This window comes from Strix aluco, chromosome 3, assembly GCF_031877795.1.
Source record: "Strix aluco isolate bStrAlu1 chromosome 3, bStrAlu1.hap1, whole genome shotgun sequence".
NCBI classification, from domain to species: Eukaryota; Metazoa; Chordata; class Aves; order Strigiformes; family Strigidae; genus Strix; species Strix aluco.
Genome location: NC_133933.1, coordinates 37,588,111 through 37,614,927, shown reverse-complemented (window position 1 = coordinate 37,614,927; position 26,817 = coordinate 37,588,111). Strand labels below are relative to the sequence as shown.

General features: G+C 41.7%; 1 protein-coding gene across 1 annotated transcript; it reads right to left on the bottom strand.

Annotated features, from left to right (window-relative positions):
* Positions 1 to 1,614: 1,614 nt before the first annotated feature.
* LOC141921741 (potassium channel subfamily K member 17-like) lies at positions 1,615 to 26,452 on the bottom strand. The gene is made up of 5 exons (XM_074820650.1): positions 26,231 to 26,452; positions 14,440 to 14,554; positions 5,089 to 5,255; positions 4,352 to 4,520; positions 1,615 to 3,355 (listed from the first exon to the last, which is right to left on the bottom strand). The coding sequence occupies exons 1-5, from the start codon at positions 26,450 to 26,452 to the stop codon at positions 3,060 to 3,062; spliced, it is 969 nt and encodes a 322-aa protein (XP_074676751.1). The 3' UTR covers positions 1,615 to 3,059.
* Positions 26,453 to 26,817: the final 365 nt, after the last annotated feature.

The window sequence follows — 26,817 nt, the reverse complement described above, 5'->3', positions numbered from 1 at the left end:
CAGGATTTGTCTTTGGAGTAGAGGAGCTAGAGAGAGGCCTATTTTCTTGCTTTAAGGGATTGATTTCCTGGGAAACTGTATAAAGGTCAGAGGCACATTATGCTCTATGTGATTGTGAAAAAGCCTTTGGACACTGATGTTACATAAATATTTATAACTACCATTACTAACCAAACCTGTTTTCGGCCCCTGCTCCTCCCAAGGAAGAAAAGAGGATAATAGGGAAGAATAGACTTGTGATGAACAAGAGCAGTGAAAGTCTGAACTGAAATCACTAAAAGAAACTGCACACTTACTAAAAAAAAAAAAAAGCATCTGTAATTTTCCAATGCAGATTACAGAAGACTGCAAGTTAGCTGTGACAAGAATGATAACAGCACCATGCTTTTGTTTTCTTTATTTTACCCTTGAGCAGATAACCTTTCATATTTTGGTAGAGTAGACATATCAGTGATGATGTTTTTGTGATGTTGCAAAACTCCACTTTCTTCTTATCCCTCTGGGAACAAATTCATCCATGTCATTTAACCACAACACAGCTTTATAAAGAACAGAAAGACTAGAGGCACAGCAGTTTGTGGGGATTCAGATGCAATAATATCTATTGTCCGTATCAACAGCTAGCTGAGGAACTGTCAATAAAGGGATATTCTTAAGCGACAACATGCTAATTTGGCATCAGAGAACTCACGCATAGATGGTATTTGACTCACTTATTTCATATTTTTTAAGGTGATCCAGGACCTAAGCAGGCAACTTGTAGCTCTGGAGTTACATGTGGCTTGCAAGCAGTTCAGATGTGCCTCTGTAAAGCATGCTGTATCAGTTAGTTGCAGGACCATGCTGGTGCAAGCTGCTGGGTAATACAACAGCACAGCTCAGAAGGAAGTGAATCAGAAAGGATTGCTGGGATAGATATGAGTCACCTTGAGACTCAGCCACATGCTTAGGTTTGTGGCTGACCCTGACATACAGTGGAAGCACTGAGATCTATGAAGAATTACTGTTTTTTCCTTTTTTCAGGACTACTAGAGTTCCTCTTCCTTTTAGTTCTCAGAAGCACACATTAGCTGTCCTAAAGCATGTGACTGTTTGCACTTGAGTAGGACCAGGGTGCCCAAACCTCTAATGCACTTTTGAAAGCCTCATCCACAAGCTACAAATACATGGAAATATGAATTAGATTTGATTAATATAATAGACATTCAAAACAAAAAGAAGCAGCTCTTCTCATAGAAGAGCAGAGCTGGTAGAAATCCCCAGAGCCTGTGACATTTCAAGTTAAAGTTGAAATAGATTTAGCATAGTCATTCCCATGCTTTGACAGTAGAAACTCCTACTACCGTCTGTGCATCCAGATTTTACGATACAGTTATATTTACTAAGTTTTGCACCTGAAAGAAGGTGCAAAGGATATGCATAAAAGGGTATCACATTTTGTGCTGTTGAACTGTGATTCACTTGGGTTTAAAGAAATACACTTTTGTCTTATTGTAGGCTAGCCCATTATGAACATTAGTAAAACCTACATTGTGTATCCATCAGTGAAATAAACACAACAAACTAGAAGAAACAGAAGTTTATAGTAAATGGTGTTAAAGAAATTACCCAATGTTCAAAAAAATTGAAAAGTATTTATTTTGCATGTTTCCCAACTATGACCTGAGATTTCTACTACCTCCCATTGAAATGGTATTTGAGAGAACATTTATTACGATGGAGTTAGCAAAAGGCTGATGACAGAAGGCTGACAGCCTAAATTTCATCCAGCAGATTCCTTTCCTGCATTTTTTTCCTGTAATCAGTTCCACCACATATCAGACTGGCCTACTCTAGAAATACTGTTTTTATGATACATGCTCCAGAACTTGTGTTCCTGAAGACTGTAAACTTCACTCACTGCATTTCTGTGAATCCATCTATGGATATTTCTAATTCCTGAGTCCCATACTCCCAACAGACTGTTTTCAGGCTTTTCTCCACCCTCCATGTGGAATTTTGGCCCAAAGTAGAAGCTGAAGGCTCACCCAAATGCTTCTTTCTGGTTTACTACTAAGGTCAAGTTTTCAAAGTTAATGCTCTAGGATGCAAGTAGCACAACAGCAATAAGGAAATGAGAAGGTTAGATATGGGTATATAAATGGCAGGAGTTAAACTCTATTGGGCCTTTATAAATGGCATAATCTATCAAGATTTGAGAATTCAATGGGATTAAAAACCCAGTTCTGTTTCATGACTGACAGAAAGGCCAAATAAGCAGGTCTGGCATTTCACAGATCAAAAGATAGTTGTGCTTATATAAGAGATGTTGGCTACAAGAGATGTCATTTATGACATGAAAAGTTCATTAGAATAGCATCTCTTGATCACAGTTGAAGATACATCAGTCTGTTCCTTGATTAAAGTAGGCCTTGTTAACACTGGCCACAGGATAATGCTGGAACCACTGGCACTTAAAACTGCCTCTAGTCTTCCTTTTCTGGCTTCCAAGATGTGGCAAAATAAAAATCTACCCAAATGAACTGTCACATTGAGCTGATGACATTTGGTCTACGTAATACTTTACAAAGGATGAGCCTACGTAAGTTCTGGAGTAAGGAACAGCCTAACTAGTCTCTTTTTAATATTAGTAGACCTCTGACATAGAAATTTTAAAAAAATTTGAATGATCTGTTTCTATTAGGCACCTCTACAAGCTCTGCCTCATTGTCATCCATCTACTAATGATGAGAGAGCAAAAGCATGTTACTGCCTTTGGCAAGCACAAGCATATAGGTGGTGGAGCACATGTGCAGTGACTGCCAGGTGGCTTTAAATAGTGCTTTTTATTAAGTCTTTTAGCAACATGTAATTTCTTTCCTGCATTAAATGGCACTTGCTTTTCTAGTTGTTTTATTTGCAAAATACCATACATACAGTTAGAGGCTACAAGAGCATTTCAAGCTCAATAAGTAAGCTTGTACCCCATGTGAATGTCATGGCAGCTCCATTCCCACATTTTTAAGTGGTGCATCTCTGGTACACTAAAACCTGAGAGACACCAAGGGTATGTTTATTCCCTAGAGTGCTTCTGTAGGAGCTGTGTAGGTGTGAGATTCAGCTGGTCCTTTTGTTTTTGTGTCTTTGTCATTGCAGATCTCCACATCATGAAGTCCTGTCATACTATTTTTGTTGCCATCCATTAAGTCTTCTGCCATCTCTGTGCTCTTCTTGTTGCACTGACAGAAGTCACTGGAGCTCTCCAGAAAGTTGATGCAAAATTTGATAACAAGTGCTAGCCATGCCATCCCAAAGAGGATCCACAGAGAGATTACATTCTTGTACCAGCCTGGATAGGTGCGGTCTGGGTTCATCCCTACAAGAGAATCACCCAAAACATTTCTAGACTGGGTTGAGAGTGTCTTAAAGGAGACATTACATGTAAAGCAAAGACAATAGAAATATAACCTAATAGTAGTGATTTCTATATAAAACACGAGTATGCCATCTACTTAGCATGTGAACAGATGTTGTCATGAAACATGCTTGCATGTCAGCAACAGCCTAGAACTCTCTAGGAACTGTAAAGATTACCCATAAGAAAGAAAAATAAATCCCAAATTACATCTACGCTAGAATGAAATTATTCACATTTAAGCATAGTTTCATTTCTCCACTTATTGCTCCGCACCACAATATTGCATTAGTATGTAACAGGGGTTTCCCGTAGGCAGAGGTAGTCTTTCTGTCTCCCAGAGATTCAAGGGTGCATGTGTTTCTATAATCAATTTGTTTTTAATGAGAAAGTGTTTATCAAAAAGGTGTGTCCTGTGTTTCAGCAAACGCATCGGGCATGGGTCCAAACCCATTTCCTCTGGCAAAGGGTTTTGGCAACAAGAACTAGGCTGTGCCTGGTGCCTGACAGTCTACACCTAAGTGACTTAAGTTGCCTTTTAGAAAGCAGTTGTCTGGGGTTTTGAAGTGGTCACTGTCTGTTAATGGTGATGCAGAGTAGCATCTGCTTAAAACTAATTGCTGCCAAGGAACTGGAGCACACCAAGTGCACTGTCAGCAAATGCTGTGATTAAAAACATGGCACTCCAGTCTGGTGGTGTAGTCATTCAAGGCACAGATGACCTGAATGCTGGAAGATTACTCATTGACTGGGAAACGATTTCTTTGCTATTCCACAGGTGGCATTGCTATCTCAGAAATCATGTCTTCCCCAATCTGTCAAATGCCTACCACAATGTATTTATCATCAGGTCTTTGGATTGCTAGTGGTGTAAAACTGCCAGGTTGGGAGCGTCATATGCCACACATTTGGCTTTGATGTTTAGCAGGTGAAAGCAATGAAATGTAAACTACTCACCAATCACATAATCTCCAAACCCTATAGTGCTGAGGGTAATGAAGGAATAGTAGAAGCCTTCTTCATAAGACCAGCCTTCTTTGTCAAAGAATAACAAGGGAGGTAGCAGGAGGAACAATAACAAGCCAGTTACCAGCGCACAGGTCTTAATCAGGAGGGAAGCTTTTTTCTAGTAAAACAGGAAAAAAACCCACCAGACTGTCACAGGAAACGTATCTGGGAAAGCCCTGCTCAATTTCTGGTTGAAGATGATGCTGGACTCCATAAAAACATACAAACATTCAGGACATTCCATTAGAATAAATGGCGTAGCTCTCCCAGCCAACATAAACTGGGCCATCACCTTCATGAGTCCTAAATTCACACCAGTTTAGAGCCTATTCCACAAGTGTTCCCATGTAACTTACACATGCAATTCTAACTATGACTGATGATAAACAAACCAGATATTCTAGGACTGTGCACGGCTCTAAGGCTCTGGCACTTCTGTTGCTGTAGAGGAAGCCATTCATCACAGAAGTTCCCCCAATTAATAAACAACCTTATCTGACACCTCGTAAGGCTGTCATAAACTAAATTTATTTGCTTCCAGTTATTCCTGAGTATTATTGCCTTTTTGGCCAAATAGGTAGGCAGACTGTCCTTGTTAGTCAGAGGATCCCAAATACCAGACAATGCCCTTTCTGTCTTTTCTTTCCTGAACTTGAAGGTAAGGCATACCTGTTCACATTGCTTACCTGCCAGTGAAACACCTCTTCTAGGCGATGGGCACAATGCTGAACCCCCAACAGCATCAGCTGCCCAATTTCGTTCAGGAGTACAAGGTTCAAGGGGATCCCAAAGAGTGCAAACAAGATGCAGAAAATTCGACCAGCTGCAGTGCTGGGGCTCAGGTTCCCATAGCCTAGGCAGGGAAGGAATAGAGTGTTAAGTCTGAAGCATTCTCTGCTTGCCCTCTTCCCCTGGAGGGGTGAACCTCCATCTTCTACAAAAGTTAGACAAGAAGGTCACTGCTCTAAGAGGACCTTTTTTATAAATAACTAAGTTACATCCATTGTTTGTCGTATCCTATTGTAGGCTGGAAAATAACATTTCTTTCCCTGCCAATTTTGTTTAGTTCCTTTTCCATTTACCAATGAATTTCCTCTCCCCTACGCACTGTCCTGGCTGGGATCTGACGTAAATGCAAAACTTCCGTTTAGTTCAGGTTTTGTAAGCATTGTTGGCATAGGGTTTGCTAGTAAGTGATCCTGCATGGCTGTCAGATGGTCTCTGAATCACAATAGTGTTTTAATTATAACAACCTTTTTCTACCTTTGTCCCACAGGACTAGTGAACTTAACACTGCCTCCTTGCTTATACTCCTCTTTTGTGCCACAAGTACCAAATATACTTTAAGCTTAAATTGTCAAGATGTTTGCCTAGAGTCAGTAAACCCAGAGAAATTAGCCTGAGTAAAATACTTCCGTTTCACACCTTAAGTGTTTTAAATTTTGGCTTTTTCTTCAAATCATATGAACTGGTCTAATAAAAGGTACTGACATGCAAGCACAGCCTTGCTTACCTTAGACTATTAACATCACTGCTGCAATATTTGTCTTTATTCCTCACACTCTCTTTTTAAAATGTCCCGTAAATCTGCAGACTTGCACTTCTGTAATTTCAAATGTTTTATGCCACAGGAAAGTCAGATTTAACTTTGGCTTATTTCATAGGATGCTTTTTAAGACAGAGGAAAGACTAACACATGACAAGCATTTCAGCAGTGACTTAGCCAGTCAGACACCTATGACCTTGACTACATTTCAAAGTCACCTCCACTCATTACGGATTTGTGTATGTCCATATACAAGATGTACATAACCTGTGAAAGCTTATCTTTTTACCACAAATAATACTATCTCCTCCCAGCAACACCCAGGTGTTGGCACAGTGCAAGCACAGAGATGCTCCCACCACCAGTGCCTTGCTACCATGCTTGTAGGTGGTGCAGCCCCAGGGCAAGCAAGCTGCCCCCAAGAGGGAGAGATCCAAGGGCTGGGCTGTGTAGCTGCGTATGTAAGAGAAGTGAGTGTAAACATCCAAGGTTGACCAGATGGAGTCCCGTTCCTTCACTAACCTCTGTCCCACACCAGCTGCAGTAAGCCACTGACCAACATCATAAAGGTATGTGACTGAGCTTGGAATATCTACACCTTCTGTGCCAAGTTTTGCACTGACAAAAACCTCTTGCCATGGACAGCTCTGCAAACAGTTAACTGTGCACATGCACCGGCAAACTACCCCCAGAAAAAAGGTCTGTCGGCAAACTATTTCACAGTATGTATACAGGCTGTCTTCTCATCTCATTCCTACTCCCCCAAATTCAACATTTTACTATCTGGAAGACCTTCCCTTCAATAATTTTAGGCTTGAGTGATTTGTGAGCCCCTGGGTTTAATGTATGTGGTAACACATAATATACCTCTGAAGCGATGGCCCCAGCAGCAAGTCCCTGGGAGGGGGCAGAGCATCCCCCAGAAAGAATGGGATGCTGTTACATAACTAGAGGTTGTTTTGAAATACAGTCAAACAAAGGGGCTAAATTAAGACTGTACAGCAGCTTTAATTCCAGTGCTATGTTCTTCACTTATGAACAGCTCCACAGTGTTTACACACTTTCTCACCCCCCCAACAATTACCAACTTCTGTCAGCTTTTACCTTTTCTAGACTAACAGGTGGGATGAGAGATATGCAGGCAAGTACATCTAGTAGATGATCCCATCTAAGTGAATTTAAGGGATATGTGCCTGGTGTGATCTGTTTCGCATTGGCTGTGCCGCATTTCAATGGATTGGTTCCAGTTTTTCCTCTTTTATGGAATCTGGGCGTTTTGCAGGCTGGTCTGGACCCAGGAGAAAGAGCTGGGGGCATTTACTGTAAGGCTAGAGCCTGAACATGAGTCATATGTTTATGGCCAGCCATTCCCAAGGTTTTTTGGGGTAGTGGTTGTTTTTGGTTTTTTTTTTTTTTTCCCTTCTTTCTCTTCCATATCAAGTTTAAAAAGACTGTGTAATAGCTTGCACAGTTCTTTTTACCATAGCTTTCCAGGTTATCCAGTCTCTGGAGAAAATCATCAGATAAGAGAGAAAGAAAGGTCTCTGATCTCAGAGGTCACTGTGTGAAGCACAGGAGCCTTCAGGATTTTGGGGACACATAGTGCTGACTGAAGAGCATCTAAGGTTAAGCTGTACATTACATTTAATTTAGAGCAGCAAATTCAATGTGTACAGTACACCCAGAACACCAAACACCAGATCTGCTTTGCATATGATTTATCTGGCTCCGCTTTCCTCTGGGCTCAGCAGCTCAAAACAATTTCCTGAAGACTTGGTGAGTAGCTGCTGTAAACATGCCAAAAAGCCATGTCCCATTAGCTTTTTATAAAGGATGCAGTTTGATCAAACAGCATGGGAGACTTCAGATTATGCAAAATGGCCAGCAATTTACATCTGGCTGATGACACACCCTTGCCTTTGGACTAGACAAACAGAGGCCAACCTAGTTGTATATAAGCCTCAATTGTTATAAAACTCAAGCGTGAAAGGGTAAATGGGACTTACCTTCTTCAGTAAAAGGAACGAAGGTAATTGATGTCTTAAACCAATGTGTGCTGTACGTTTGAAGAACCAAATTCAAAGACTAAAACTACACTGGCAGCTGCATCACATCCCTCATGAGCCTGCTACTGGAATGTCACCTGGTGCATGCCTGCCCCAAGACACACTGAGGGATGCTCACCATAAACTACTGAGGTCAAACTGTAAGCATTTTCACTGAAGCAGCTGCATTAAATAACTGTATAGCTTCTCTCATTTTGAAATAAAGTACAATGGAACTGAATCTTCCTTAGAAGCAGCAAATTAAAAGCAGTTTTATTTCTAAGTGTTCACATCCATACACTTTAACTCGTACTACTGTTATACATATTAAGCAAATTCCATTTTGCTTTCCTGTTTACCCATTACATTCCTGTACATAAGGGATTCAGAGGCTCTACAGGCTTGCTAAGAGGAAGAGACTGATGTGTGATTAACAGATTATTAGTAAAAGATCTCTTAATTCGCAAGACAATATGCTACTTGCAGTGCCCCCAGTTCAGCGGAGGCAACTGTGACTTCCTGCTAGCCACAATGGGAGGTTTGATTCCCATTCTCACTGCCTGGACATAAGAGTATTTTAAGCAAAAAGCACTTAGAATGAAAAAATGTGTCTTTTATAGGCTGAAAAACATCTGCAATTTCACCAACTAATTTCAGCTGTTGGAAAAAATAGAATGAGATTTTAAAAAAGCTGGAGGAAGAGTCACTTCTCTAACCAGTAACTTTAACAGTGGTTTGAGCATTCAAATATATTTTTGGAGAGATTTGGTTTAATTCTTTCTCCTACCTGAGTGGATACAAGCCATCACTTCCCACAGGAATGACCTAATCCCAAATTTACAGAATGTTCTTGTTGACAGTATTTTGCTTTGAATACCCAGACACTCAGCGAAGCCTGGGAGCCAGGTGTCTCTAGGCGAGACACACAAGTGTCAGATCCACCAGGACACTGGGCAGTTCAGTGAGGGGTGCCAGTGCTAGAATTACTTTATTTTGCATTACGCATTTAAACACTCTGAGAAAGATGCTCTACTTGGCAGTTGGGGTGATCTCCTGTGAGCCACAATCCTGTTCTCTCAGGCACAGGAGGAAATTGCACACTGGTCTCCTACACTCTCAGGGAGTGCTCAAACCACAGAGCTGCTCCCACTACCACTGCTCCTCCAAAACTTTTCAAAATATCTAAACTTTTCTTTCCCTTGTGCTCCTTATGAGTAACCTGAATGTTTTAATCTGAGCTAAAATGAAAAGTTTGTTTGTGATGAATTCAAATGTTGTACTAAGAAAAAATTAAAATATTCAAATTCAGTTTAGATGGAAAAGGTATCATAATTCAGACAAAGTGGAAAAAAAACCCAAACAAACCTATTGATTACTCAGCCTTAAGATAAATTTATTTGGTTCCTAAAAATATAAGCATGGGCCCATCTTAGCTGGTGTCCCTGATAAAGCCCTCAGTAACCCAGTCTGACCTCATAGCTGACCACTTTAAGCAGGTTGCATTAGAGACCTTCTGAGGTACCAGGAAATCTGAATTATCCTACAAACCTTACAAGCATCAGGATTTTCAAAGGTCATTTGGTACCACCTACATTCCACTGTACATCAGCAAGTCTGGGGTTCCTGTCCTCCCTCATTCTTTTGAATGTCTCTGCAAGCACTAGCTACACAAAACAAACGTGCTTGGCTTCTCAACCTTCCTGTGAGATTTCACATTATACTCAAGTCTGCTCTAAGTGCAGGAACACTTGTCAGCTGGACACAGCCACTGAGCTCTGAACACCTGACATGAGCAGGCAGTTATTTCCAATTCATCCATCCATGGAGGATGACTTTGTTAAGGCCTCCCAATTGCAGTAGAGACAGAAACAGTCCCAGTACTTGCATTGGCATCTCAGTTTTATGATTAGAACAAACCAAAACACTAAACAATTTTATTTTGAAAGCTAGTGGTGGCAGAATAACAGGAACTGTGTCTTATATAGGGAAGCTCATTGGAACCCTGACAGGTTGAACCAGGGTGTGTGTGGGAAGTGCCCATCACTATTCATTTTAGCTGGTGCTGTGATGAAGTAGAGACCAATAACTAAGGCTACTAGGCTGAAAAACATGTTTGAACAGAGTTATTTAACAGTTTTAGCCTATGAAGTTGCAGGCAACAGCAAAATTTCACTGCACGCTCCTTCAGTGAAGGCCAGAAAAATGCTTGGGAAGAATACTGTAGTTTATTTGTTATATTTGTACTGTGTCACACTGGAAGCTATATAGTGGGCTTAGTCTCAACAGGACAAAATGGCACAGTTGGTAAGGCAGACCAAATTTGCCAGTGCTCAAGAGACAGCTCAGAGGATGTTGCTGTGAGTGCTATCTGCAAATCTGCCAGTGACCTCCCAGAAACCATTGTGCCACATCCCACTCAGCCAAGCCTGTAGAGCAGCTCTGCCAGCTGCCACAGGGCAGGGAAAAGATCAATGCATCAAAGGTGTGGGGCTCTTCAGCACAGAACTCCCCTAAACAAACCTGAGGTTCACATAGGATTCAAACGTTAAAGTGGCCCTAGGTTATTATTCCATGTTTTAACTTCTTCAAGACATCAAGTTGCTTTAACTGGATTTCCCAAGGGATCATCAGCCAGCAATGGGCAGAAGCCTGGCCATTTCTCAGGAGCTGCACCACATGCTGGGCAACACTAGAGGGTCAAAGTCTTAGAGAAACTCTTGCTGGCCCAAAGCCCTACACTGCCAGGACTTCACAGCCCTGAAATGGCTGTTCTTTTTTCCCCCCCATACAAATCATCTGTGGCAGACTAAATGTCTGTGACAGCGTAGTAAATACCACACCTCACTCAATAGCCTGCTCCTTGCTACCCCCCAATCCTTTGGGGGATTCCTGTTAGGAGCTATTATACTGTGCTAACCAGAGAAGGGAAGGACAGGGAAGGTCTTCCCCTTCCTTTCTTCACTGTGAGATGGTTTACTTTCCCTATTTTATGTTTAAAAAAGGGCCTTTGAAATTCATGCAAATGAGTACTTAGCTTTGCCACCAGAAAATGGTAAGGCAGCACTAGGTAATGGCATCCACCCACCCAAGATAAAGAGGGATGTTCAGGCTAGAGAGAAAAATACTGTTCCTTCTACTCTCAGGCTAGCACAGACAACCTCAGTCTCATCACAAATCCTTTCCCTAGCACCTTCTCTGAAATTACACTGCCCTGTGGTCGTTTGACTTTAGGAACTTTCATCTTGTGCCCCACTCTGAACTTGCTTTGACCTCTGCCCTGTTAGTCCAAACTAACTAGGAGGAGAGTAAACACAGAAAGGAGAGACATAAAGATGTCCAAGAGATAAAACCAGCAGCAAGTTAGATTCTCTTTCTTTAATCATGTTTAGTACTACAGTTCTAAAGGAACTCTGAAGATGATTCTTCAAGGCACTGAAGAGAGTTACTATGGAAACATCTGCAGAAAGTGGGATCACATACAAGACCTGGGATGACATGACATGTAAAGAGACAGCAATGAAGAAAACACAGAGTGTAACAGTGGGGAGAAGGAATCAGCAGAAGGCCAGGGCTGCCCATACCACATGATCAAAAGTTATAAATGCAATTCCATTCAAATTATGAGATTGGCCAAAAACTACATAGGCTTTGAGGCACTTCTTTAAACAACAGATTTTGGTTCATACACATCTGTTCTTTAAACTTTTGGGATTAAGGCACCGAGTGTTTCAAGCCTGCAGGTTAGAACTTTGCTTTGATTTTTTAAGAAAAATTTGCAAATAGATGATGCTCTCATTTAAATGAAAGAAGAGTACAGCACAGAAGATGCTGCAACAGGAGACATGGGGGTTCAAGCTGTGTTAGTGGGGAAGGAACCTCATGTCCCTCAGTTGGTGTTAATAGGGAACGAAGCTAACATCCCTTCCCATATCCCAGTGAGAGAGTGTTCTGGTAAGGACCTGAGAAACACACCAAGCCTTCTGAAGGGGATTAAAGCACCTAAAGCAGAAAACAGAAGCTGACAGGATGGAAATAACATCTCAAAGAAAAGTGATGAAGGTAAAAGTGATAATGGCTTTGGTAGTGCTATTTGAGAAGACTAAGGAAGAAATAGCTGATGCAAAAGCCAAAGACATTACAATGCATAAGAGGCCAGCAAGGCATGAGCAGCATTAGTTGCAGAGAAAAAATATGGAAGAGACAAACAGGACAAAGAAGGACTTGCAGCAGCCTGAACACATGGAGTGGAGTCCACCCAGATTCCTCAAAATCTTTATGTAGTACCCCTAAATTCCTGAGAATCTCTCTTCTCTGTTACCATTTTAACTCTATCCTTTCTGAACTCCTTTGCCAGAATGCCTTGTTTTGTAAGTCCTATACGTTAATCTTGTGAAGCTGGACCTGCTTTCAATGGTTCCATCCTCACAGCCTGTGATAAGTAATTCCTTGCCACATAAAGACATGAAAGCATCAACAACGTTTTGAAAGCCTTCTCAAAAAACCTTTTCAATGTGATAATTTACCCCATAGCCATGCCTTGTACATGAAACTTCCTACTGTGAATCACTTCTCTGAACTTCACTGAGTTCTTTGGAAAGGACCTTGTCTTTTACTTGACATAATCAGTTACCCTTCTCAGTCATGCAGTGATGTCTGAGTCAATGAGGCAGCACCAGCCACTATCTCAAGAACTTGCATAAAGAAAGAGGATGGGTAACAGGCTCAAGATGAGGCTCTGTGAGGCCATGGCCATCTGTATTTTCCTCTCCTACAACATACTGTTATCAACAGAGAGTTAAGACACTAACCTGTATGCAATTAACAATTTAACTTGAAAAAGCAAAATCAAGGACCCAGTTGTCTGAAGTTCTCTGCATAGAGGTGACTTGTACAGCATTCTCAACTCCACAGTTGAAAAGTCATGAACAAGTCCCTAGAGTCATAGCATCAGCTTTAAAACTATGAGATAGGGAGCTGTAATATTTGATTTTTTTTTTATTTTCCCCCTGATATCAAGTCATTCCCCCAGCCCCAGCCATCAGGGCAAGGCATTTACTAAAAGAAAAAATGAAAAAGAGTAGCTTAGCCTTTCACAGAATAACAGCCAGAAATGTTTAGTCTAGATCTCATCTCTGCCAACATCACAAAACCCCCTTATATTTTAACATGACAAATATGATTCTTCTTGAATGTCGTTAACTTGAATTGATTGTGGTAAAAAGAGTCACTAACAGCTTAGAAACTGGTCAGGATTAACTACTGAGGCAAGCAAAGCAGCTCTGAGCAGATGCTGCTTTGTACCAAAGGATGTAAGGAACTGCCCAGGCTCTACACTGGAAACCTGTGCAGCACTGTCTCATGAGCCGCCACTGCCATCATCTGGTACAACCCATACCTGGTAGTATAACGCAAACGTAGTTCCCAACCAGAGCAAAACGTGCAAAAGAGCAGGGCAGAAAGATATACTGAATCACAGGAAGGTAACACCCCCTCCCTGGCAAAAAAACCCTCTACCTCCCTGAGCTCTTGTTTGGGGGCTTAATGTTCTAAAGTCAATGTATCTTCAGTAACCACCAGAGAAATCAAAAGAATGCTTCACTTGGGCATACAAAGAAAATTCTCAATCTAAAAATGTACTTGAAATTGAAGAGAGCTGACAAATTCAACACAAATCAGGAAACGCATGAGGGTAACAACCATCTCTCCACATACTCTTCCTGCCATGGTTGTTACAATATTAGGTCACACAGTAAGAAAAAGACATCAGGTCAAGTTGTTAACAGTTTTGGGGACTGGGGATATGCACTGACAATAATTAATAGCATCTGCCTTCAGTAACACTGTACCCAAATACATTTTATTGTTTCCATTCTCACCCCCACCGCTTATTTCCATCATTCATTCATGGCTTTACATTACTCATTTGCTGAAGCCTGACCCAACTTAATTGTTTCATTTATCCAGCTATTTGACTTTCACTTAAACAAGCAGGTCCTCATCCAATACAGGCAGTAATAAGAAGGAATAATTCATACATACAGCCTTAAAAAAAATTCAACAGCCAATATTAAGAGTTTTTCAAAACCATTCTTTCTCCTTGTGACAGGAAAAGCTCATTTCAATGCACAATTCACCTCAGATCTCTCAGAGGGCACTAGGCTTGGGAAAGTACAGGTAGTGCAGCACCATGAAGTTCAGGTCGCAAAAGCTCTGTAATTTAGTAGGGATATGTACTGAGCTAATTATCACTGTATTTAATTAGAGATCATTACTGCGTTGGCACTGACAAAGCATTTCTAGAGCTAGGTTCATGGGTGCTTATCTATTGCATGATATAGACAAGCTACATGAAGTCCCATAGGGCTGGAGCAGCATCTGATAGTACGGGTCCTCATTCCTGCTCCTTTCCTGCCTATGAGGCAGCCCTGCAAGCAGGCAACTCTTACCAATGGTTGTTATTGCAGAGATGGAGAAGAAGAAAGACCCACTGAAGTCCCATCTGCCCAGGCTAGTGCTGTTTCCCTGGAGTGTTATGCCACTCTTGTAGGCTTGAATTATACCCTGCAAAGAGACAATAATGTGAGATCCCACAAACCCCCTTATGGCAAGTTCATGCAACTGGCATTTCCAGTGCTGCCTTGTAAAGTCAAACTACAACTACTTTCGACTCTGCTCTGTTGTTTCCCTTTTAATAGAGGACATATATCCTGCATCTTAGAGACCAAAGAGCTGAGAGGTCAGAAAAGCCAAAAGCCAGCATATTGGTTCTATGGAAAGGGCATCTACAGAATAAAAGAAAGTTGCACATGCACATGGCAGATCATACAGGTAAATGTGGAAGAGATGCAAGATGTGGAAGAGGGCAAGAACTACCTAGAGAAAGCCTAGCCAGATAGTTAAGACTGCCTTGTGATATATTCATTAGGGAAATAAAGTGTTTCCAGATGGGATATTCTGATGGCAGAAGTCCCAGAGCACCAAATACACATGCACATGTAACTGATACAGAACCCTTGACTATACTGGGGAGGAATGTATATGGTGTGATGCAGGAGATGGAGACAGCACAGGATGGCAATTCTACTAGTATTGGGCAGTATATCCCCAGAACAGGACTATAAATATGAATAAATGTATTCATATAGATTAGCATTATACCCAATTCTGTTCAATCCACCTGGGAAAGACTCAGCAGTCACTATACTGACGTGGGCAGAGTTGTGCCAAAATAAGGTATTAGGCATCTTAACAGTGCCCATATCTTACTATACCTTCTCATGCCAATAAAGTTAATGACATTGAACTGAGTTGTGTCCAAAACATTAATCACAGTACACTAAACATTTCACACCCACTGACCAAGAATCCTTGAGAGTTGATTATCCTGGAATGCAAATTGTAGCCAAGAATACATAAAATTCATCACCTCTGAGAAAGACATGCAGACACAAAATAATACTGTCCCTATCCTAACAATAAGGCTGCTGATAAAGCTTTCACCACTGATAAAAGGAATCACTCAGGTTAGATTTGCATCAGTTGTAGGTTTTACAAAGTTGTTAATTTATACATCCACCAAGCAACCAACACTTCAAGCCTGCAAAGCAAGGAAGCTTTATCCCATTTTACTGATGTAACATGCTGTAAGTGATTTATATAATATTATACAGGGCTGTGAATTAAAAACTGTTTCCAGAGACCCAAGCCATGGCTTAACTACAAGGACCATTATCTCTTCTCTCCAGAGCTACTAGTTCTCACACTAAGAGCAGGGAGCAACTCAGAGATCAACACATATTTTTCCAAGCTAGAAACACTCTTTGATAGTCATGTTATCTTTGTTTACTCATAACTCAAGGCAATTTAAACCATTCAGGGTCACATTATAATCTAGTGAAGCCTGACAACATGCTCTTCTCTGCACAAGTCAGAGCAGACCCCTTGGTCTGAAAAGGGCTAAGGACCAGATGCTGTATTGTATTACATTATGCTTCCTTCTGTGAATTGATATAAATTGGGGCAACTCACAGAAATAATTAGTATGCAGCATAAGTGACATGAAAGAATCAAGCACCTCCCCACCCCCCCCACCCCCAAAAAAAAAAAAAAAAAAAAGAGAGAGGAAAGGTTGTATCAGGAAGCCTCCAGCGGGATTTGTTTTGAATAGTTGCGTGTAATCCCCCCCACCTTCTTCCAGGACTGGTATCTGCATTGAGGTTTGTCAGGTTGCATGGCAAGCAGGCTCTGACCCTTCTCTGCTCTTGATCTCTGACAATACTTGACCTCAGGTTTAAGAAGTGTAAGAATTTCTGCAGCCAATGCCCTACTTAGGAATCACAGTCCCCATGAACATAAAATAACTCCCACACTAAACCATATGACAAGGAAGACACTGGAAATTTATACAGAAGACCTGTATGTTTTCCGTTCCAGAAACTAGTGGTTAAATTTGAAAATAAAAAGCTTGTTATTCTCTCAAAATTTCCTTCCATAGCCCGTGATCTCTGCAGTACTAAATAGTTAGTGTTGAACACATATATACCTGCTGGAACAGTAACAGTTCAGCTCAGATAAATTTACTAATCCGCTTAATCAGAGAGACTCAAAAAACCTACACAAGCAGCATGTTTGTTGTCCTTTCTCCTGCCTGATGTCCTGCTGACACAAGCTCAGCAGTTGACAACATTACATAGAATATCAAGTTTTTAAAGCCAGAAACACTTAAGAACCAGAGAGGATTGTAAGAAACTGGCTGAATCAGCCCAAAGAAATAGAAATGTCTTCATGCAGGAAGGGGAAATAAGCAGCCGGCACAAGACATTATGTAAGAAGCAAGCAGCAGTAACCAAGTCATTAAAGGTTCAATTTCACATCATTGCAGCACTTCTGTTGTGCATGGTTTAGGACCAAGAGACTGAGCAGTTGTGAGCACCCATGCTAGCTTTGCAGTGATTTAGAACAGCACAGCATCTCAGTCTAAACCTTCCCTGAAGTGATGCTACAACCAGCAAGTACAGCATTTGTCTTGAGTCTGCAGATAGGCTAAAGTATTTGCACTAAATGGAATGATGATCCTGCACTCATCTCAATGGGAAGGAATGGTACTGTGTAACTATTATTAACTGGCAAAGAGCAAGCATGGAGCTTGCAACGTGCCAGCTGTTTTCTGTTTCTGGGATTGAAGCACTTAGCAAGTTTGTGGTAGGTCTTCAAGAGCCTTCAGCAGTAAGCCACTGGCTAAGCATTTCCTTGTTAAAGCTGGTTATTAAACATCCAGATAACATTATTAATCATTAGGCTCCCTGCCCTGTCACAGCCCCATATGGGGACCACTGAATACTCATGCAAATCAAAGCCACTGGAGTAAACAGACACTTCCAGGAGAAATGTCAAGTTCATTACCGTTAGGAAGAAAGAGCCACTAGATGCCATTCTTAAAAGGGAGGATTCGTAGTGAGTGGAGATAAGGATATCAGCTTTCATTTTTAAGTAAAAAAGTTTTATAATAAATCAACTTTGACACAGCAACAATGATGACAGAAAATTAAAGATTGATTCTTCTGAGAACAGTGGAACTAATGGAGCTTGCCTTCCTACAGATGTGCCCATAGAGGTGGATTCATGAAAGAGAAATCCATAGATAGCCATTAATACACAAAAATTACTTCTGGCACAGAAAGTCATTGGATTCCAAACTCCTGAAGGCTGAGGGCACATTCAGGAAGATACCAGTGTATACTTGCCCTAATTTAGCATGTTCCTCTAGACTTCTGCTTTTGACTAGTGCTCTTTTTCATAGAAAAATAGTAGTTTATAATTTTTGATGGAACACAGCAAAAACCCAGATAATAAACACTCTAAAAGAACATCTGAATTTTCCCTGCTTTTCCCATTGGAAAGGCACTGATATGTCTCTGCTGATGATTTAAAAAAAAAAAAAACCTAAAACATTAAGTGTATTTTGGCCTGTGGGTTCAAGATTTACTAAAGAGGAACTGAATCATACACATTGGGTCACATCTGCTTGGCTCCCTTAGCCTGCCTTGGAGAACCAGGCACTGTTTTGTTTTGCTTTACACTGATTTTGAGGTGAAATCCTAGGGGGTTTCCTTTTTCTCTTAATTAGACTACTCATTTACACAGTGTCTGCTCCAAAACTGAATTCATTAAAAGGCACCTACAGGAGCAGTATCTCAAATCCAGTGTTCAAAAGCAAAGAGCTGACTGATCTAAGAACCCAGTCAATACCACCAACTGCTCACACACAACAGATCTTGAAAATGCAGAGCTTGGGCTTGACATTTTGGGAACTTGAAAGGTCATGTGTGCAACTCAAAAGAATAGGAAGGAAACAGGTGGGTGGTTAGAATAATCAGAAACAGAACTCAGTTCCACTTTGGTTTCTATTGACAGACAAGCTACTCAAAAAAAGAAATTTCACTTCTCTGCACTTATGTTCCACCCCTAAAATGTTAACAATTTAGAGCTCACAGCAACTACTACATCTTAGCTGACAATGTTTATATAATTTTAACAATAAAAGTTTCTATGGAAACTATTGTAACTGCTATAGAATTTATAAATTAGGATATTTTAGATTCTTAGGGCTTCACAAGCCAATGAAAATTTGCAGACTGCCACATTTCCTCATCAAGTGGGCTGCCGTGTCTCTTGATAACACCATACAAAGCTTACTTGCATGGTCAAATATTGTCATAGCTGGTGATTAAAAAAAACCAGTGTGACTTCCATTCAAAGTAGTCTATTTAAGTGTAGATGTCTGTCCTGTTACCTTTGTGATAAAACATGTCTCAGAATAACCAAATGGGGCCTCCAGCTTCGTTTTGCTCAACCATAAACTCTGAAGTTTCAGTTCAGAACATCATAAGCTAATACTTGCAAATGCACACTTTACATTGGATCATTACATCTCTGTACAAATCAAAGCCTGGTTTTGTGCATCCTTCTGCAGGGAATTCCCTCCTTTAATTCAAGCTCACTGGTAACTCCACGAAGAAGCTGTGGATTTCTGCTGAGTCCCTTATATAACATATCTCTGAAAACTTGTTTTAGAACACCAATACCCCTTCTTTCCTTCTCTTCTACTGTCAATTAGAATAATCCTTGCTCGTTCTTCTTGCAGGAGCATCCAAACACAACATTGCCCCAGTTTCCTTATTGGAGTTAAAAAAATAAATTAAAAAAAATCACTGCTTCAGCCTAACTGCCTTTTAGCCCTTCACAGCTCCCGGGCTGCACTTCAAATGACTGATAATGAGTGCCTCATCTATCCTGGAAAAGTCTCACCAATCTATACAGCTTTGGCCAACAAACCCAATGTAGTTACAATCATACTATCAAAAATTAAGCCACATGATTGAATTACACTCACAAAAGTTCTTTTGTTCATATTGCCTAGGTTTTTTTTTAAAAAAAAAAACAAACACAAAAAGAGGATTGAGGTTGCTGGTTCTACCAGGACACCCACTTAAGTATCAAGAAGCTTAACATAGAGTCAGCCTACAGACTTCAGCTCCCTCTCGACATTTGAGAGTTACATCTTTTTCTTCCCTGCAAAATGTACGTTTATACTTTTCTGTTTGCTGTGGAGTCACTCTATCCTTCAGCTGTACCATAAGTCTCATTTACCACATGTGCTGTGTTACCAGTTCTGGGCAACTCCCAGGTTTCCCAGCTTACACACAGCACATGTGGGCCCCTCCACCAGCAGCCCGTGGCTGCAGCACAGCTTCTGATCACCAAGTGCTGCAGAAGGGAGAAACATTATTTACTCTGACCTCCTTAACACCAACTAAAAATTTTGTCTTTCACCTCTGCACTGAGTCACAACTGCATGTGACTAAGGTACAGCTTTCAAAAAAGGCATTTAAGATCAGCAATAAGGAATGAATGCATGTGTATATGTAAGCTGAGACATTACTTTCTTTACGACACTATGCTTCTCTTTCCTTCTATAATCTTTACAGTAAAAAAATACCTCCCCCCTCACCCCCCAACAAGAGCAAGACATAAAGTGTAAAGGGGAAAAACTGAAGCACTGGAGGATTATGACCCTACCAAGGATCTCCGTAAGAATTTCTGACTCTCAAGCTCAAAATTTCTTATTTCTGGGGAAAGAAAAAAAAAAAAAAAAAAGAGAGACAAATCACGTCCCCCCCTGCCCCCTCGAGGAAGGAGTCATACAAATGACCCTTTTATAAACCACAGCTCCAGTCACTGCCATTGCCCTGTTGCTTCTGAACAATGGGCATTTTGGCCAGAGTTCACAGTAATCTTGAGATACCTTTGCAGGCAAAAGCAGTATTTCCTAATTGTATTTGAAAGCAGTTCTCAAGGAATGCAGAGCAGCATGTGAATGGACTGGGATAAGAAACTTCATTCCCAAGTTTAGTTGAAGTTCACATGTTCATATACAAAAAAAAATAAAATAAAGTTTATGCAGGGAGAACATGCTCTCCTGAAAATTGTTTACCTCATTTCAGACACTTCCTCTCTTCACTTTTGCAATCTATCAAGGAGGGAAAGGAGGTGTTCCCAAGGCACCAAGCTACCATTTAGATTAATAAGAAAATATAAACTCACATAAACTTTGTGCCCTGGAAATTCTGTGCAACGTTGATATATAAACATTCATTTATGTCTCACAGAATACCAGCTGTAAATCAGAAGAAAACGGTTAATATTAACCTTGTCTCAGATTGCAAGGACGAAGGTCAATTAACTTCAAAATAATTAAAGAATAGATTATGAATCACACCTTTCCCAGCCACAAAGTCTGATCCCCTATCCTTGCCTGGAATGGAAATTTATCTGAATTCCAACCAAAAGAAGAAAAGGCACAAGGTGCATTAAGAATTCAATGGAATCCAGCTGGTTTTTTTAACTTCATGTCATTTGAATAACCTGAGACCTGATCAAATAACTGCCCCTCCACCTCACTCAACCATGCTTGCTAATATAATTGGTACTAGTTCCTCTAAACTAAGTGAACGCTACCAGCAAAAGCACTTTTACTCTGCAGCTGGGTCTGCACTTCCTAGAATTCATCTAGACTTACTCTTCAACAGAAAAGGAGCAAGAGATGTAATAAGGCACAGTAATGCTGCAACCAGTGCTACCCTAAGCAACTAGCACTTTTTCTGAAAATTAAGCTTTTAATCTGTGGCATGATTCCGAGGACAACGCATTGCTGAATTCCAGTTGCTTCCCAAACTCCAATGATATAAGTAACTTGAGAGCTGGACTGCTACAGAAGTAAGTAGGGTGTGTTGAAAGGAACTGCCTGTATGATCTACAGAACAGAGCACAGAAGATTGCATTGCATCATCCTTATAACTACCAGAGAAAGAACTTCAATTTTACTTTTCTTTTAGTTGCATTTCAAAAGGATAGAATATGATGAACAAGTACATGTAAGAGTAACCCACAACTTCAAACTGACAAGAATTACCATCTCTCTTTTAAGAAGGCACCCTCCTGGTCTTTAGATATCCACTGCTAGTAGTGTCTCAAACCTTCCTGGTTGGACATGTTGAGACAGTTATCAGTTAATTCCAGCTTGCTGCACTTGTTACTGACTAGCTGTAACTGAGAATTTGGTAATATCAAAGGCAGCAGAGATATATAGATATAATAGGTTCCTATGCTTTTTTCCCCCCCTTCTCTTTTCAAGCACAGGTACTAGACACTATGTCACTGACCAGAAGACCTAGGAGTGAGTCAACTAACCAGAAACAACAGTTCATCAGTAGGTCTTCTCCTTGCCTTCCAAAAAGTCCAACAATATAGTGCTAGCCCATTGCCTTACAGAATACTATTCTATAAAACAGTAGGGACAAAGATTTTTTTTTTTTTAACAACTTCTGTCAAAGGTATACTATAATAGGATATTATAAGCACAGAATACACACTCTTGGTAAGTTACCCACTGTTCTTTTTAATTAATAATGGAGAAGAACACACTGGCTATAATTTAACCAAAATAGTAGTACATTTTCATAAGAAGGAAATTAGAACAATTACAGAGGATTAACCCTGTTTCATCTGTGACAAGCCAATAGATATTTGACTAAAGTGGGTTCTACACAGATGTCATTGCTCCACAATACCAAGAGCCAATGCTGTTCCTTAAAGTCCCTTATCACCAACAGGTGATCTCTGATGCTCACTCCTTAATAGTCACTCACTGCTGCATCATCTGTGGGCAAGATGATTTTAGTAAACTGTATTTGCAGGGTTGCATTTCCTGACAGCTGGCAAATCTCTGCTGGTTCAGTGTCAGTGGAAGCCAAAGTATTGATGAGGATCTTTCAGTCACATGGGATCTCGTTGCTCTTGTAAACATGAACTACAACTCTGTGTAGCTCTAGCTGTTGACTCTAGAGATAACAGTATCTAGATCCACCTGCAGGCTTTTAGTTTATGGCCTGCCCTTTAGAATTACATCCTTTTCACCACACCTTAAGTCTTGCTAGGCAAAAAGAGTAATGTTTATTTCATTTAGCCCAGCTTTCATTTTCTCCTTCCCAATTTATTTAAGTAACCAGGTTTAAATAGCATTATGCATCTACAATAACAGAAAGTGGATAGAAAAATATAATAAATCCAGGAAACAGCTATATTAGGAAAATACATATATAACAAAAAAGGTTATAGCAAAAACCAAAGGTATCATGAAAAGGATGTCATGGTAACAGCCTAACACAAAAAATGCACTGTTTCAAATCCAGCCATATGGCCAATCATCTGACTAAAGAGACACTGAAAAGTACAGCAGCTGTAGTTATGCTGGTGCCTGTAACCACTGAAGATGATGCAGGAAAAGGAGTGAGTTTGGAGGAGAGCTCAGCTGGAGCAGAGCTATAGATACACTCACCCTAGGCAGTAAAATCAAGAAACTTATGCACTAGATCACACTGGGTAGTGTGTCTAGGTGCCCCCCTTCCCCAAAAGGTCAGAGAGGGTTTCAGCTCCAAGAGATATGCCAGTACAGAAAGGGCCCTCTGTGTGTGCAGCCTCACTCTCTGGACACTTCTCCAATCTGAAACCAGCATAATTTTTGCCTGGACAGAGACTCTCATGTACTTTTTCCCCCCAGCTGAGTCCAGCTACTGTTCTTCACTGTACTGAGAGTGTATCACCTGAAACCTGCCTTATCACTGCATCTGTTTCCATCTTCTGCAACTCTTATCATTGAGAACTTCCTTTGATCTGACTTCACAGACAGTAATTCTGGCATGTGAAGGCCACCACCATATTTATAATAAAAATTCAGATATTGCCCTCTTTGTATGTCACCTAATGGCTCTCGAGGGACTGTTTGCTCTTGATCTTTTTCCTGGTGAACACGTGTTCATGTCACAGACCGTACGCAATGTCAGAAAGATAGCCTAGGGTTAGATGGGTCAACAAAACCAAACTTATGTCTTCCTGGAGCAGATGGTACTGGATGCACAACAGAGGGATATGTGGCCAGAGTACCTCTGTTGTCCCCTATACTGTCCTCATTCTAAGCTTCAGTAATGAAAGCTAAGAAAAATGTACATCAGCCTTCCCCATATACATACACACATATGTATGTATAAACACACGAGCATGTATTTTTTTGCTTGCTTGTACATAAAGCATTCACACCTGCTAACACTTTCTCTTCTGCCATTCAGTTTTTGTTTGTTGGTCTGCTATTTCTACCTCCTTCTAACTTTTCTTTTGTTAACTAGAAAATTACTTCTTCCCTCAAAAGGATCTGAGCCACAGAAATTACTGAATGAGAATTCACTGGTCTAGCTACCTCAGCATGGCCTGTTTGCCTTTGCCTTTCCTCCTGTCCATCCTCACACTGTGCTCTCCTGCCAGCTCCTCAAAGCAGGAGCTGTCTACTTTTCTCCATCTGTGCAAGGGCTGGAACAGTGGATTGCCACTGCCAGGTGGTAACTAGGAACTAAGCGATAAACAGGTTGTAAAATGATGTTTGTACACTGCTTAGCAAACTGGGATTTTATTCCATATTGGCCCCTATACACTTAAAATAAACAGAGTTTAGAATTATCTAGGATGAAAGAGCTGTAAGAAAACAATGAGGAATTGCCAGTAATGTCAAAGCAATTAAAATTCACACACTGCTTTATGTTTTCACAAACACTCTTTGTATGTCTGTCTTAATTAGCAAATAATCAACTGTGTAACTAGAATATGAGTTTGTTATCTGAAGAGGGTCAGTGATGACACTGCCTGATAAACTATGTGCAATTTACTGCAATAACAATTTACTGCACAGAAAAACATCTCGTTTGAGCACACTTACAATATCCAAGCAATTGCTACAGGAAATTAGAAAAGAGCGTAGGAAAGAAGCAATCCTGGGGTTTATCTAATTATTCACTGTGAAAGTTATTAAAAATAACACACAAAGCCATTCAAACTCAGACTATGGTTTCTCAAAGCATGAAGGCATGCACAGACACTCCATAAAATGAAACCAAACCTCTTTGTAACTTCCTCATCTAGGGCTTGTGCAGGTCACAATTAAGCAGTCACACAGCGTATTATAATAGTGTCTGGTCTAAAAGGATTGAGGCAGCTGTCCTATTCCTTTGACTACTAGAAAGTGTCAAGAATTAGTAGAGGTCACCCTACAGTAAAACAAGCCATCAGAATGACATTAGAAATATCTTTCTACCTACTCAGTTGTGATCATCATGATCTCTCCACTACTACCACCTCATTACTGTCATTCATCAAGTGAAACGCCTCCAAACGCAGGGTAAGGGCCCTGCCTAGCACTCACTGTTTGATGGACCAGGGCTGAATGAAGCTCAGCTCTGACCTGGCTTTATGAAGTGCTACACTGGTCTTCTCTGATGTATTTCTCATTTCTCTCCGATTATTTATATTCCACAGCTAGCACAGTACACAGCACACACTACACATAATAAGAGTAGATACCATGGCAGCTTACAAGGGTCCAAATTCATATTGTATCTTTAATGTACTATCGACTGCCACAGAAAATGTACTATTTATAACGTCAAGGGATGAGAGCCTGACACAGGTTATCAGCAAAATTTTGTCTGCCAGGGCCTTGCTGAAACCCCTGAAAAGACTATCTATACATTTTTCTGTGTTTTTATCTCTGCTGGAAAAAAAAAAATGGAAATGTTTATCCAAGTCCTTTTTGGGTCCTCTGAACTCTGGTGGACAACTGCGATGGTTTCAGCCACCATGAAACACTGCTTTTACAAAAAAAAAAAAAAAAAGCTACAAGTTTTCTTTGCTAGGCAACATCTATTTGAGGCAGATGGACCAAAGCAAGCAGTAGATACTCAGCCACCAGCACCTGCTGAACTAGACTGGTTTGGGTAAACAAACAAGTCACTTCAGTATTGTAGGTTTTCCTTTTTCAGACAAAAATTGAGCAAGGAGAGAACCCATTTATCCCACTTCGCGCATATCTGTATCGTAAAATGCATCCACTTGTACTTTAATAAGATTGCATTTGGTCCTGCTTTACATTTTGCAATCATCCTGCAAATATCCTCAGGATCATTTTTAAGGATCTCTTAAATTGCATTACCGGGATTTTCTATCTCCCTTTAAATAACGAGTAGAAAACTGAGAAACTTTGACACTAGTATAAACACCAATTGAACCTACCAGGACAGCGCCTCTCCGTTAGAATTTACCCCTCGTAAGAGGTCACAGACTATGTATTCTCAACGAGTTCAACAGCAAACACAGCCACCTGCAATTAAGCCCAGGTAATTATCACACAATGGGAAACGGCACCGTCTGCCAGGACGCGCCGCTTGAAAACTCGCGAACGCCACAACCTGCGGGAGGAGAGCGGAGAACCAGAGAAACTCTTTATCAGCGGGAAGCGGCCGAGCTCCGCCGTGCCCGCCTGCCGAAAGCCCAAGCCTGCCCGGAGGCGCAGAGTTCCCGCTCCGCGGAAGCTGCCCGCGGAGCCGAAAGCTTCTCCCCCGCCTTGAGCAGCATTACGTGTGCGGGTAGAGATTAAAACAAAACAAACCAGAAAAACAACAAAAACTTTTTTCCTAAATTACTCGCAGGCAGGAGGCGAGGCTGCTGCCGTTACGCCCCCACCCCGCTCCAGGAGGAGGCAGCGCCTGTCCCCCCGGCAGCCCCCCGCGGGCGGGCGCATCGCTGCGCCGGGAGGGGCGGGGGGGTGAGGGGGGGCCTGAAGCCCCCCGGGCTCACCTGGATGAGCCGCTGCAGGGCGGGCGGCTGCAGGCAGGTGTGGTTGGCGAGCAGCTCCCAGTGCTGCTGGAGGAGCTGCTGGGCCGCCCGCACCTCGGCCGGCCGCTCCAGCGCCTGCAGCACACCGGCGCCCAGCCCCACATAGCCCACGTAGGCCACCAGAAGCACCGGCACCCCCCAGCGCCGCCGCCGCTGCTGCTGCTGCCGCCGCGCCGCCACCATCGGCCCCGCCGCCGCCACCTCCACCACCCCCGGGGCTGAAGAATCTGCCGGACCGGGCCGGCCCCCAGCGCCTCCCCCAGGCCTGGGCCTGCCCCTTCCCGCAGCCGCGCTGGGCAGCTGGTTCTGCCCCTTCGCCCGCAGCCGCCCGCCCGCCTTCCTCCTCCTCCTCCTCCTCCTCCTCCCCCTCGTCTCCCCACCTGTCTTCTCCGGAGCGCAGAACGACCCGGGGACTCCCTTCTCTGGGCAAGGTGGGGGGCACCCGGCCCTCTTCGTCCCTAGGAGGGATGCTGCCCTGTTCCTTTCCCAGCGAGCCGAATTGCTTCTCTAACCAGCCGGTTCCAGTTACCGATCGCTGTACCAGCAGC